The sequence below is a fragment of the Chiloscyllium plagiosum genome, chromosome 11 (assembly GCF_004010195.1).
Source record: "Chiloscyllium plagiosum isolate BGI_BamShark_2017 chromosome 11, ASM401019v2, whole genome shotgun sequence".
NCBI classification, from domain to species: domain Eukaryota; kingdom Metazoa; phylum Chordata; class Chondrichthyes; order Orectolobiformes; family Hemiscylliidae; genus Chiloscyllium; species Chiloscyllium plagiosum.
In genome coordinates this window covers 56,304,841-56,319,585 of record NC_057720.1, presented here as the reverse complement: position 1 = coordinate 56,319,585, position 14,745 = coordinate 56,304,841, and the positions used below count along the sequence as shown (strand labels likewise).

The 14,745-nt window shown below is 39.1% G+C and overlaps 1 protein-coding gene across 10 annotated transcripts in view; it reads left to right on the top strand.

Moving 5' to 3' along the window:
- The window catches only part of sgip1a (SH3GL interacting endocytic adaptor 1a), a 228,792-nt gene that overhangs the window by 104,570 nt on the left and 109,477 nt on the right, over window positions 1-14,745 (top strand). For all 10 annotated transcript variants that reach the window (XM_043699420.1, XM_043699419.1, XM_043699418.1 and 7 more), the window contains 3 exons: window positions 427-483; window positions 6,722-6,779; window positions 8,087-8,265. In XM_043699420.1, the coding sequence (XP_043555355.1) occupies window positions 427-483; window positions 6,722-6,779; window positions 8,087-8,265 (294 nt within the window). The remainder of the gene's footprint in view (window positions 1-426; window positions 484-6,721; window positions 6,780-8,086; window positions 8,266-14,745) is intronic.

Genomic DNA, 14,745 nt, shown 5'->3' with positions numbered 1-14,745 from the left:
AGCAAAATATCAGTTAGGCATTTATCATTGATATGTAAGGAGTGTATGGATTCAGGACTAAAGTTTGAGGCCAGATTGGAACTGTTTTCCACCAGTTAACGCTTCTAAAGTCAAAATGGTACCAATGGCGAATGGTACTTCCAATTGCCCCTCAAAGGACCATATTGAGCAGATCGGCAGAATCATCATCATGCCGTGGGTTAGACAAATATTAGGGGTGACTGAAATTATCTTGATCACCAAGTATGGTTTAGTTATTCATTTTATAACTATACCAACAACCCCAAATTTGCCAGTGTACTCCCCTGTCTTTACCATGACTGTCACTGAATGAAAAGTTTACAATTTTGACAAATAATTTATCTTAATCTAAATATGGAAACATTAATAGTACTAGTAAAATCCTTTTTTTCCAATTATTTGCAGAAGAAAAGTAATGGTGCTCCAAATGGATTTTATGCAGAAATCGACTGGGAGCGATATGTGAGTGTAAAATTCATTTTATTTCAGATGCAACTTTTTTTTTTAAGTCCTGGTTTATTTGGGGACTTTCAGCAATTTTTTTTAAGTCTGGAGCTAAAGAGGAAATGGAATTGACAGATATTTTTCTGCATGCATAGTCAGGCTTAGTTATTTCAGAAAGGATAAGTTCCCTTAATTCTGTCACATAGACTACTTGATCATAATATTTGCTCCAATTTTATCATTTGATGTGTTTTAGTTATAATAATAGAAGTTATTCCATTGAATTTTAACATTTTTAAAAGCTGTTTCTAACAGTAGCAACAGATATTTACATGGAACCAGTTTGATTATGTTGATTACCTATTGGATTACTGGAAACAGTTATAGTAATCAATAATGAGTTTAGTTACAGAGAAGTGTGATGTGAAAGATGTTAATAAAAAGAATGTAGAGAAATAAGGTGAAATCTTCAAGGGAATGCAGGAAGATGGAGATCTTTGAGAGTTGCAGGACAAGTCAAGGGGCTACTGAAAAAGCACATGTGATACTTAAGCTTCAGAGTACAAAAAAAAATTATGATGTACCTTCATACTGCTCTGTTTAGGTCTCAAATGGACTCATTTGTTCAATTCTGGCATCGCATTTTAGGGTGGATGTTTAGAAATTTATTAGTATAGGAATAAATGATTTTAATTTAATGGAGAGACTGCAAATATTGAAACTTTTCTCTGCAGAGAAAGGTTAAAAAGAGACCTGATGTTCAAGAAAGGAGTGTCATCAGGGTGTCCCAAATGTAAAATTAATATAGGCACGCTTACTGGTTATGTTGTAAGATCCAGAGGTACTGGAATGCTATAGTAAGGGAGCTAAAGGACATCCTGGGTATTGAAGTAAACGTGGTTCCGGTAGTTCTTCTTTTGGGCATGCCAAATTTGCCCTCTTTGGGTGAACACGGGAAGAGATTGTGTAACATTCTTACCCCCTGTGCGAGTAAGAACATTCTAGTGAATTGGGCGTTGGAAAAACCACCAGGTCTTATGGGGTGGCGTAGACTGGTGATCGAGCATCTCCCTAAAGACTGCCTCACAAGTATGGTGCACTACAAAACGGAGCAGTTTTACAAGACGTGGCAGCCCTTTTCAAATTATGTTGACGCATACTTATCAGCAATATTAATTAGGGCCATGGTATATCTGTGGGAATCAGTATGGGTGCCTGTGGGGCCCTGGGAGGAGGAGACTGGGAGAAAAGAATACGGGTACTATAACTGGTGCTTCCAGGGATGGGAGCCTCCATGGAGGTGTGATGAGTGAAATAGAATAAAGCAGTGAGATTTAATTTAAGTTACTTGAATTTAGTTTGTTAATATTTATTTGTTTGTAGTTTAGCTTAAGTTAAGTAGATAAGTTTTTTTTTCTGGTAGAACAGTAGGTTGTTAATTAATAATAGTATCGCATTATGACTTTGTACTGCCTCTACTTTTTTGTTTGTCGGTGTTATTCATTTTTTGTATTTAGATATTTTGTAAAACATTTAAAAAAAGGTCTTTAATAAATAGATTTATTTTTAAAAAAATAAAGACCTGATAGAGGTGTTTAAAATCATGTGGTTCCAGTGACCGCTCAGTAACTGGAGGACAATGATTTAAAGTTAATTAGTCAAGGGTAACTACATAAAGAATTCTGTTTTTTACAGAGAAAGTTCTTGTGATCTGGAATGTGCTGCCTCAAAGAATGAATGATTGAATCTAATTCAATAATACTTCTCAAAAGAGAATTGGAGTAGCAACATAACAAGGCTATGGGGAGTTATTTGAATAGCTGTACCAAAAAGCTGGCATAAATATGTTGGAGTAAATGGCTTTCTTCCGTGATGTTACATTGTATGATTGTTTTCCATCAAATGAAAGCTATATTTATAGATCTGTCTTTTGTTTCTGTTCTATTCAGCGTGAGTTTAATTCTAAATTGTAATGATAAGGTGTTTTTTCTTTTAACAGCCTTAATTGTTGTCTATGCATCCATATTATTGAATACAATCTCCCTGAAACTTGGGAGCTACAATTCACTTGCTCATGAAATAGGTTGTGAGTTTATATTTACAAGTTGGCTCTGTAAAAAGTCTATTCAAGGATCCTGTGGTCACTACCTTTGTACTATTTTAAGACACTCCAATTTAAGAACAACACTTTTTTTTAGTTTAACAAGTTAAAAACGAACGTGATGATGACACAAGCACAAATCAATAACAGAATTATATTAACACTCTTCAGATCATTCTGATAATCCCTTTCCACTCAGAACATAGGACAGTAGGAACAGGAATAAGTGACTAAGCCCCTTGAGTCTGTTCTGCCATTCCATGAGATCATGGCTGATCTGTGGCCTGACTCTGTATTCATGCCCTTGGCCCATAACCCTTAATTTTAGATCAGAGATATAAACTTAACAACTGATCTAGCACCCAGGACCATTTGTGGAAGAGCGTTCCAAACCTCTACCACTCCCTGTATAGAAGTGCTTCCTAACGTATCTCCTGAATGGTCTGGCCCTAATTCCTAAACTATGCCCCTATTTTAGAATCTCCAACCAGTGAAAATAGTTTATTTTTATCTATCCTGCCTTTTCCTGTTAATACCTTGACAGCTTTGATCAGATCACCCCTTAACCTTCCCAATTCTAGTGATTTTAGCTGTCTAATGGAGGTTATGGGATTTTGTCTGTGACAAGAAAGCCAGCGAGAATTCCATATCACTTTTTTATTTTGGAAGGCCTACTGAATTAAGTGCCAATGCGGCATGGCCAGTGGCATGCTAAAGGAAGAGTGGTATTAAATTGGAATGGGTGCAGAAAATATTTGCCAGGATTTACTGGGACGGAGGCTTTCAGTTATGAGGAGAGGCTGGATAGGCTGGAGCATAGGAGATTGAGAGATGACCTTTTGACAGAGGTTTATAAAATCATGAGGGGCACAGGTAGGGTGAATAGCCAAAGTCTTTTCCCAAGGGTAAGACAGCCCAAAACTAGAGGGTATAGGTTTAAAGTGAGAAAGGAAAGATTTAAAAGGGATCTGAGGGGCAACTTATTCGCACAGAGGGTGCTGTGCATATGGAATGACCTGCCAGAGCAAGTATTAGATGTAGATACACTTTTAAAAGACATTTGGAAGGTACAAGAATATGAAAGGTTTAGAGAGATATGGGCCAAATGCAGGCAAATGGGATTAGTTAAGTTAGGGCAACCAGCAAGAACGAGTTGGACTGAAAGGTCTGTTTCCATGTTGACTGACTCTATGACTTTATAAAATCCAAGGGTCAGGAAGTCCTGACTCCAGGCGCTGTCATCCAGTCAGAGGCTGGTAACTCTTCGTTGCTTGACAGTGCCACCATGAAGGGGATTACTGCTGACAATAAGACATACATTTGAGACTGGAGTTTCCAGGTTCCAGTCATGGATATGTGAAGGAGGGGGGCTTGTGAATCAGCAACAAGGACAGCAAAGGGGCTCTCAATAATCTCCTCCTCCTTCCTCGTACCAGATCCCTCGGAATGGGTTTGAATGAGACCCCATGCTGAAAGCAACACCAAGAGGTTTGGCTTCTTTGAATCCCCACATGGCCAGTATTGGTTAAATAGCAACATAAAGGGAAGACCCCCTGTGGCCCTTGATGCTTGGATGAAATTGGAACAGGAATGGGAAGATGGTGGGGTCTTGACCTGTCACCAAACACCCCTTTGGGTAGGCTGTTAAACACCAGCTCATCACAAAGGGTGGGACAAAACTTTTCAAAACAGACAATCCGTGAAGAGAACATCTCATTTTATCAAAGTAAGTGACATCAATAGGAGTTCATGGTGACTTTTTTTTGAGTGGATAGTAAATTGCTTAAAAGACAAAGTCAAGGGTTGTTATGAGAGCAGTTTTACAAAGGTGTGTAGTTCGTAGGAGGGGAAGTGTGAAAGACCATTGAGTGGAATGCCCTGAAGATCACTGTTGTTTCTCTCCACATAACCGAGTCAGAAACTCAATGTAAAATAATCAAACTTCTTTAAATACCAAAGAGGAGGGCAGTATAGTGAGGTGGTGGTCCAAAGGGTAAATATGAAATATGATGCAGACACATATATATGAAGCGGTACATAGTTGTTTCTGCGATAACACGGTAGTTCCATTCTCATGCAATCCCGTGTTATAAGAAAATTGCATAATGGCAGCACCATTTAAACTAATCCTGTTCTAACCAACACACTTTTTAAATGTTCGCACTTTAGAAACAATTTTAGGAACTACATTGTCAAAACAATAGGATGCATCAGCGTTATGGTCAAATTATTCAGGTATTTGATGAGACCATACATTAACTACTCTGTCATTCTGGCTGCTGAGAAATCTGAGATTGTTGACTGCACAACTTCAGAATTTAACAATGATGTTGCTCCCCCCCAGTCAAACTTTGAGTTATGAGGCAATCCTGGAAGTAATGTGTACTGTTCAGACCTGAAAGATGTCTGGGAGGTGATTTTGTTGTTAATGGAAGTTAGTTGAGGATTGGAAAATTTACATTCAGAATATAACTTCAAATTAAATAGTAAGAGAGGAACAGTAGGACATGGGTTCAAACTAGTAAATGATAGATTTGAGAAACTCATTATAGAATCACAATCAAAATATGAAACTGATTTCCATATAAAGTATAAGAAAAAGTGGAAATGCTGGAACATTTTTAAAATACATTTGGAGCCTTGGTAGAGACAACTACTGTAAGATCATTATGACTGAGTTAAGGTGTTCAAGTGAGCTAAATACCTACCATTGTACGTAATAATTTTATCGTTTCACACTTATTGGTTTTGCTCTAATAGAACAAGGTAATGCTGTAAAACAGAAGTGGTCTATTTATGCCATTAAGCCTGTGTTTTTTCAACATGGTTCACCTGATCTAATTCCACTCTCCTGCTCAGCCCCTGTATCCATTAATAATCATCTTGTTGAGCAAAATATCTAATTATCATTAAAATTGCCTTAATGCTTTGTAGTCATTAGCTGTGATTTGTCTGGTCATTACAGAAGGTAATCAGTTTGAAAACATAATGGTCAGTTCATGAACCTTTGCAGTCAGTGCTGAATAGAATTAAGTCAAAGAATTGAATAAATGAGATGGGGCTGCAATATATGTAAACAGTTGAAAATTTTAAAAATACATATCATTTGTGAGGGCACAGATGGAATAAATGCATTGTAGTACAGTTAACATTAATTAAATGAAACTGAAGAAAATAAAAGCCATGTCTGAAATTAGCTTAAAATTTGTAATTGTCACGCAAGTTTCTCTAGAGGGGTTATTTTGGCATAGTGGTATTTTCCCCTACCTCTAGGCCAGATTTCAGGTCCCACCACCACAGAGACGTATAATAGCATCTCTGAACAGATTGGTTTAAAAAATATCTACAAGTTGATTCTGTAATTAATATTATTGGAACAAAAATGAAGTACACTTTTTAAGTGGAATGCATTTGGCCAGGCTTAATTCACACACTCAGGAGAATATCTCTTTAGTAATAATGATATCTAGGATCTTTGATGGTAGAGTAGTAGGAATTCTTCAAAGACTTAGTTTGCCTTTCTACAGAATCTTATTATGCATGTGCAGGATTTTGGTCTGCTTCACTTGAACATGTGCACCATTAGGTAGATAAACTTTTTAAAAATCAGTTTGTTCCAAGATGTCATGGCACACCTCCAGAGTAAGTGAGACTTAAATCCAGATCTTCTGGCTCCGATGGTGGGACACTGCCACTGAGCCACAAGAATGCTTTACCACTGGATATTATTTATTATTTCCTGCTAACTAATTGATTAGATCTAAGAATGATATTACACAGCAAGTTGTAAGCAGGCATAGTGTTTCCATGCCAAAGAGTTAATTTAATAAATAAAATAAATTGAAATAATTCTTGCTACTTAAAAATTGAGATGGCAAATGTAATGCCACAAGTTAAAAACATAAACATTTAGAAGATAACATTTCTTTTGAAATTTAGTTAAATATAAGGTCTCAGCAGACTAAAACCTCTGTTCCCCTATATATCTCTGAAACTCAATTCATGAACAGTTCGAGACAAAGGTGGCAGCTGTTGCGAATCAATCCATTCTAAATTGTTTTATCAACAGCAAAACATTTGTATATGAATGCAACCACAGAAAAGCACTCAATTAAAAATCATCTTAACGTTTCATTGTATTTGTCTGATTTTCAGAATTCCCCAGAAGTCGATGATGAAGGTTACAGTATCAGACCAGATGACAAATCAGGTTATATCCTTTTGGACCTTCCCAAACTTATTAACTTTCCTCTCCAGAGGTGCTGACTAATCTCCTGCAAATCTTGAGTATTTTCTGTCTATTTTGTTTCTGAATTCCAGTATATTACCAGGAGTTCAATATTGAACCACATCCATCAAACAGAGGCACTAAACATCTGCAACAGGTTTTAAATGTGCAGAACACATTGAGGTTTTGATTCAATTTCATTTTTTTCTGTTCTGAATAAGTACAAAACCAGATTAGTAAGCAATTTAAGTATGTTTTAGAGTAGAATAGGGAGGCAAAAGGTCTAAGGACAGAATCATAAACCATGGGTTCCCACGAGTGGGGAATTTGAGAAAGGATAATAGAGTTCCCGAAATGTCAATTTTCCTGCTCCTCAGATGCTGCCTGACCTGCTGTGCCTTTCCAGCACCACTCTAATCTAGATTCTACATGGATGATGCTTCCACTGCCACAGGTGCAAAATATTGGTCATGCAGAATCAGAGGAATTAAATTACTGGGCCAAGTGGACAATAGTATCATGGCTGGTCACTCTTGTCCTTTCCCATGACCCTTGCTCCCCCAATTGATGAAGAATCTATCTATCTATCTAGGCCTTAATATACACAAGGACTCTGCCCCACAGCTCTGTGGCACAGAGTTCCAAAGACATTCAACCCTCTAACAGAAGAAATTCTTCCTCATTTCAGTCTTACTTTGGAACTCCTTAATTCTGAGATTGTTCCCTCTGGTCCTAAACTTTTCCGTAAGCGGAAACATCCCCTCAGCATTGACCAGTTGAGCTCCTTAAGAATCCTATATGTTTCAATGAGACCACCTCTCATTCTTTTTAAATACCAATGAATAGAGTCCCAACCTGTTTATTCTTTGCACGTAAGCCAATTCCTCCATACCAGGGGCCATCTAGTGAATTTTCTCCAAATTGCCTACAATGAAATAATTTATTTTCTTAAATAAGGGAAGCAAAACAGTACTCTAGATGTGGTCTCACCAGCCCCTTGTACAGTTGCAGTAAGATTTCTCTACTTCATACTCCAACCTCCTTGAAATAAGGGCCAACATTCCATTAGCCTTCCTGATTACCTTCAGCACCTGTGTGCTAGTTTTGTGTTCTATATACAAGATACATCAAGTCTCTTTTGTGCTGGAGTTTATTCCTTGAACAGGCAAGGAATGAAAAGGAGCCAAAAAAAAAAACTGCAGGGCAATGGGAGGAAAGTAATATGAATGTTGTTCATTCATGGCTGTTTAATTGTCCTGCTTTAAGAAAATGTTTCCTTAATTGCGTTTCACCTACCAAAGAGAAACACTTTTATTCGTCAAGTGAGTCTGAATCAGAGGAAGACACGCGGCGAAAATTCAACATTAAGATTAGACCTCTCCAGGCTAAAGATTCTATCATGTGTGTGGCAGCGTCAGTGGATGAGCTGAAGGCTTCTGTGGGAAACATTTCTCTGTCACCTTCACCAATGGTGAGTACTTGCATTTTCTTTCAACATAATGAGAAACAATTCTGTGAAAATAGTTTTAACTTTGTCCAGTGTCTATCTGTCTGAGATTTCAATTGGAGTGCAGAATGGTACATGACTTGGAGGGCAATGTGCAGGTGCGAGTGCATGTTGTTTTAGTTGGTAGAGGTCACAGGTTTGTGAGATGCTGTCAAAGTAGCCTTGGCAGGTTGCTGCAGTGCATGATGGTACATGCTTCTGCCACAAGGAGTGAATCAGTAAGATGATGAATAAGGTGCTGGTCAAGGGCACTGCTTTTTCCTGATTGATATTGAGTTTCTTGAGCAATTCTGGTGCTCACTCACCCAGAAACATGCAAAGTCATAAATCATATGCCTACCTTGTGCCTTGTCAGTGACTCTGCTTCAGAGAACCAGGAGTGGATTTATTTGCAATAACATTTCTAACAGCTGAGCATAACTTGGAACTACATTATTTATAAGCCTGTTCCAGTTCAGTTTCTAGTCATTCATAATTTCTAGGATGTTGATAGTAGGGAATTTGATGATGGTAATGCCATTGCATGTCAAGTCTATATTGTTTGCAGTAGTCATTCCTTTTACACTCTGTGATATTAATGTATTTTTTTGCCACTTATCAGACCATTTTGAATGCTGACTATGTGTTGGTATTTCCTGGAGCAAACTTTCAGCATCTGAGGAGCTATGATTGATGATGAAAATTGTGCCATTATCAGTGAACTCCACTTCTGACCGGATGATGGAGGAAAGTTTATTCATAGGTCCAGCCATCCTCGGTGGCTTTATGTCATTACCCTGAAGAACTCCTGGACCTGAGATGATTGGCCTTTATATTTCTTTGTTGGATCCAACTTGTATGGTTTTCCTTTTGAATGCCATTAAGAACAATTTCACTAGGGCTTCTCACAGTCACAAGATGCACTGACATAAAGGGCAGGTACCCGTACCTCCCCTTTGGAAATCAAAAAATTCCTGATGTATGCTGCTGAAAAGTGAAGCTTCTCGATGATAATGTAACTCATAAAATTTGCCCCTTAACTGTCTCTAAAAGTTCTCTATTATCCATGTTTAGACCAGTGTTGTCATGGGTTTTGGAGCTGATTATATGCCCCATCGTAATTCTATATTTGATCAAATCAGTTTAGTACAGGTTATTCTGAAGCTACAGTGTAACCCTTGGTACAAAACCTCTCAAAGGTGATTCTCCACTATTAACTGTTGACAAATGAGATAATGTACATGATTGATATAACAGTGGTCTTCACCTCAGAATGCCCTAGAATTCTAAATATGTTTAGAGTTAGTCAGGAAAATTCTAAAGAAAGTCATGTTTTGTAATATCATTTCCCAAGCTCTTAATCAAACCATCTGTTGCACACTAGTATCTTGTTGGGTCAAAAATCCTCAGTGTGAATTAACGAACAAATACTTCATGTATTACTATACCATTAATTTCTATGCTTTCAGTAATACATGTTAACACTTTTCTTGAAATAAAAGGTGAAGCCACTGCATGCAAACATTTTAGGTGTTCTATTTTAGAGCTGAAAGATAAATTTTACAAGTGGGTATTGATCAAAAAGTTTCACTCCCCAGTTTCCTATATCAGGAAGTTTTGAGTGTGGCTCTGCTCTAGGAACTCAGTGACAGTGTTTATTCAGCCCAATCAATTTAGGAAATTCAATTGATCCCGTATTTCCTTTGATAAGATTTCTTCACTAAGATACCATCTCTATTGCTTTTAGAATGGGAAGTTATCCAGTTTCAACTGGAATAACTTTAAATTGTAGCAACTTTCCTTTTCAAATTTCATGTGATATTCTGTAAAAACGCTTTTAGCTGAAGATCGACGTGGAGATCCCATGCAATAAATTCTTGAATTTATTTTGTTTTCATTTAGTTGCTGTCATCAGAACAGTGTAACATGGTTGTATCTAATCTTTGTCAATCATGCAGACTGAGATTACAGTGAATTAGCAGCCTGTTTTATATAACATCAAATTTATTTTCAATGCCACTCTATTTGTGATTGAACCCGTGAAGAGTTTCTCCCCGACAGCCTCTTCTAATAGTTTGGACTTTAATCTAGCAAATAGGGGTAGTTTAATTTCAGTTATGTATCTGAAATGATCTGCTTAATGCCATGGTTGGAGGGGACACAAGCCACTTTCAAATTTAGGTGTCACGTGAATTTAACCAAGCTGTCATTGTCAAATGAAGGCAAGTTATTTCAGTTAGGGGTGAGATTGAGTCAACAATAAGATGCTTTAATTTAGTGGTTCCCAGCCAAACAACCTCCATTAATACCTCTTGAGACTCACCAGGAGGGTGAAACGAAATGAGGGACATTTCAACCAGTGTGTGTATAACCTGGTGAGCAAAAAACAGCCCTGGTGGAGCTTGTAGGGTGGTAGTGGCTGGTGCTGATGAGGAATATGATGTTTGGCGGGTCAGTGTGTAGAGTGAAGAGTTTTGACCATAAAGGAGGTGTGGAATACTGATGATATGAGAGAGGGGAAAGGGGAATCTGGCCATGGTTATGGTATTGGTGATCATAGTTCCCCCTGCTGACCAATGACCAAAATCTTCATGTTTATAAGTGAATCAAAAAGACTCCAAGCCTGTGCTTTTAAATAAGGAGCAAACGATAACTTAACGGACAAGCAGTCAAAATAGAAGACAGTCTCCTTAAAAATGGGACTGTTTGTATCCTGCCTACTGCTTGGATCATTAAAACTCCTTGTTCAAATGGATCTAATTTGTGCTTACTGACCATATTGTAAATTAAATTGGCATCAAGGGTCATAAAGTAGCGTCGGAAACTGATTTGCTTTCTTGCATAGCCTCCAGAAAATTTTGGCTGTGACAGAAAACGTTACAAGCAATGAAAAGTAAAATCAAGCACATGGATAATTTTCAGCTAGTTTCCTCCAGCTGGATGTGATATTGTCAAATCAGGTCTATGAGCAAAGAGCGTAACTGCAGTTTACAAATTTCTAGGTTGGTTTGAAAATTAGATTCCTCTGTGGAGACTGGAGACATTAAATGAAATTCATATAAAGGTCTACTGGATGTATTTTAAAGTTCAGAACAAGGAGCATAATAGCTTAGAAATGAAGGACAGGCAATGTCCCTTTGCCAGATAGGGCCCCACTTAATATTCACCTCAGGCTTCATTCTTTTGAGATGGTGGAGGTGTGCTTCAGTCATTAGCCACCTACTTGTACATGCATAGTACCTAATGACTATTTCAGGCATAAGTAGTAACATGGTGCTAGTATCACCCGACCAGGGTAATATTCTGGGGACATGCATAGAAATCATGTAACTCTATTGTTGGTTGTTTACTGATGTTTAGGGAAAGGAACCCTTCGTCCTTCATGTGATTCCAGATTCACAATGATGTAGTTGAGTCTTAAATGGCCTAGCGAGCCACTCAGTTATGTTTTTCAAAAATTCTACAAAGTCTAAGGAAAGACTAATAAAACCAAATAGACTACCCCAGCATCAACCTTGGTACCAGAAATAACCATGGCAAATACAGATTTTTTTTGATTCTACAAATCTCTCCTCACTAGCACAAGCATCCAAATGTTAAATTTGGAATGCTGTGTAAAAGACTACTCGAACAACAGTCTGACATAGTCATGCTCAGGGAATTGTAGCTGAAAGATGATATCACCATGTCTCATTAGTAATTGCAACCCACCTGAGGTGGCAGCGCAGTAGCATACAGTCAGGAGGGAGTTGCCCTGGCAGTCATCAATTGGCACCAGATAACACTAAGTCTCATGCATCAGGTCAAATATGGAAAAGGAAACTACCTACTGAGTATCACCCATTGCCCCTCCCATGCTGCATCCCAGCCCCCTACCAAATCAATTTGTCTCCACGTATGTGCCTCAATACTGGGAGGAAGCACCAAGGGTGACTTGATAGCACCCTTGCTGACCAAGCACTAAAGGACACAACTGCTAGACTGGGTCTGCAACAGATATTGAAGGAACCAACAGAAGAGAGATGCTTGATCTTGTTCTTTCCAATCTACCTGCTGCTGATGCTTCCTTCTATAACATTCTTGATGGGAGTGACTGTGACAGTCTTTTTAGAGGTAAAGTCTCATCTTCACACTGAAGTTGTCCTTTACCATGTGTGGCAGTAACATCATGCTAAATGTGAACATACCCAGCGACTCAAAGCTAAGCATCCATGAGGCACTATAGGCCATCAGCAGCAGGATTCTATTCAACCACAATCTCTAACCTCATGGCCTGGCATATACCCAACTGTATCATTATAATTAGTTGAGGGATCAAGCCTTCTTCATTAAAGGAGGGTAGGATGGAAATTCAGAAGCAGCATCTGGCATAAATACTAATGACCTGTCAATGTGGCAAAGCTACAGCATTGGACCATTTGCATGCCTACAAGATGGTGGCAGCGGAGTAGGCGGCATTCGGGTTCCTGGGCCCAGACTTGTCGTCCTCATCTGCATTTTTCTTTTTCTTGTTTTCCTTCTACCCCTTTCTTCTTTTCTCAAACATACCTGATAAAGACAGCTGTTTGGCAGGAGGTGGCTTCAATGAGCTCCAGAGTGACAGCGTCTTCAGAGGCAGCATGGCTACGTAGTCAGTTGGTCGGTTGGCCTGTGAAGCCTGGAGTGGGACTCTGGCTTCCATGTTGAGTGTATCCCTGACAGGGACATAGTGTAGGTTGATTTTAGCCTGGAGTGGGACACTCTTTGCGGTGATATGGCATAGGCTTGCGTAGCTTGGAGTGGGACATTCTCTGCACATGGTATGGGCTGCAAAGTCTGAAGCAGGACACTCTCTTCATAGCATGGCGTGGGCTTGTGTAGTCCAGAGTTGGTACTCTGGCAGCAGTATGCTGTAGCAGCTGAGAAGGACAAGTTGGACACTCATTAAGTTATCTATCTTTTGTTCTACAATGGCGCTTATGTACGAGCAATGTTACACTCTTCTCACTGTATTTTCTATTGAATGCACATGACAATAAAAGGATATTCATATTCATTCCAAATCAGAGGCAGCATGTGATAGACAGGGCTTACTGATGCCAAAACCAACAGATCAGTTCTAAGCTGTAGTCCTGTCATATCCAATTGTGAATGGTGATGGACATTTCAACAACTAACAGAGCAAGGAAACTACATAAATGTCCTAATTCTCCAACAATGGGGAATTCTAATGCAAAGGCAGAAGACAAAACTGAAACATTTTATATCTTTTTTGAGCTAAAAATGCCAAGTGGAGGATCCATCCTTGCCCCCTCTGGAGATCCCCAACATTATAAATGTCAGTCTTCAACCAATTTAGTTCACTCCACATGAGAAGTGGCTGAAAGCACCAAACACTCTGACAACATTCTGGCATTAGTACTGAAGACCTGTACTCTTGAACTAGATGCACCCCTAACCAAGTTTTTCCAATGCAGCTACAACAGTCATCTACCCAATAAATCTGGAAATTTTCCTAGGTATGTTGTGTACTCAAAAGCAGACAACTCCCACCCAACCATTGACCATCTATTCTTAACCACCAAAAGGGATCACCAACAGTACTGTCAAGTAACATGTGCTCAGAAATAACCTACTCACTGAGACTGCATTTCTCCAGACACACACACACACACACACACACACACACACACACCATCTAACTTCGTTATGGTTTGGACAACCACCTGATGAAAGAGCGGCATTTCAAAAGCCAGTGCTTCCAAAAAAAAACCTGTTGGACTATAACCTGGTGTTGTGTGATTTTTAATTAGTTTCACTATAGACTTTGTCCAAACCTGAATAAACACCTGAACTGCAGAGGTGGGGCAAGAGTGTCGGCATTTGCCATCAAGACTGTTTTGACTGTGGCATCAAGGAGCTCCAGCAAAGATGGAATGAACGTGAATCAGGAGGAAAGTTTTCCATAGGTTGGAGTCATACCAAGCACAAAGTAGGATGGTTGTGGTTGTTGGTCAGTCATCTCAGATCCAGGGTAGCTCTGCAGGAGATCCTCATGGAAGTGTTTTAGGTTCAAACACCTTCAGCTGCTTCAACAGTGACCTTCTCTCCACTATGTGATCAGAGGTTTTAGATTAGATTAGATTACATTACAGTGTGGAAACAGGCCCTTCGGCCCAACAAGTCCACACCGACCCGCCGAAGCGCAACCCACCCATACCCCTACATTTACCCCTTACCTAACACTACGGGCAATTTAGTTTGGCCAATTCACCTGACCTGCACATCTTTGGACTGTGGGAGGAAACCGGAGCACCCGGAGGAAACCGGTGGGATCAAAAGCAACAGAAATTGGTGAAAAACCCCCAGCAGGTTTGGCAGCATGTGTGGAGAAAAATCAGAGTTAATGTTTCTGGTCTGGTGACCTTTGCTTCAGACCCGTTCCAGACCTGACTCTTTTTTTTCTTCTTCCCAGCAGTTTCTGTT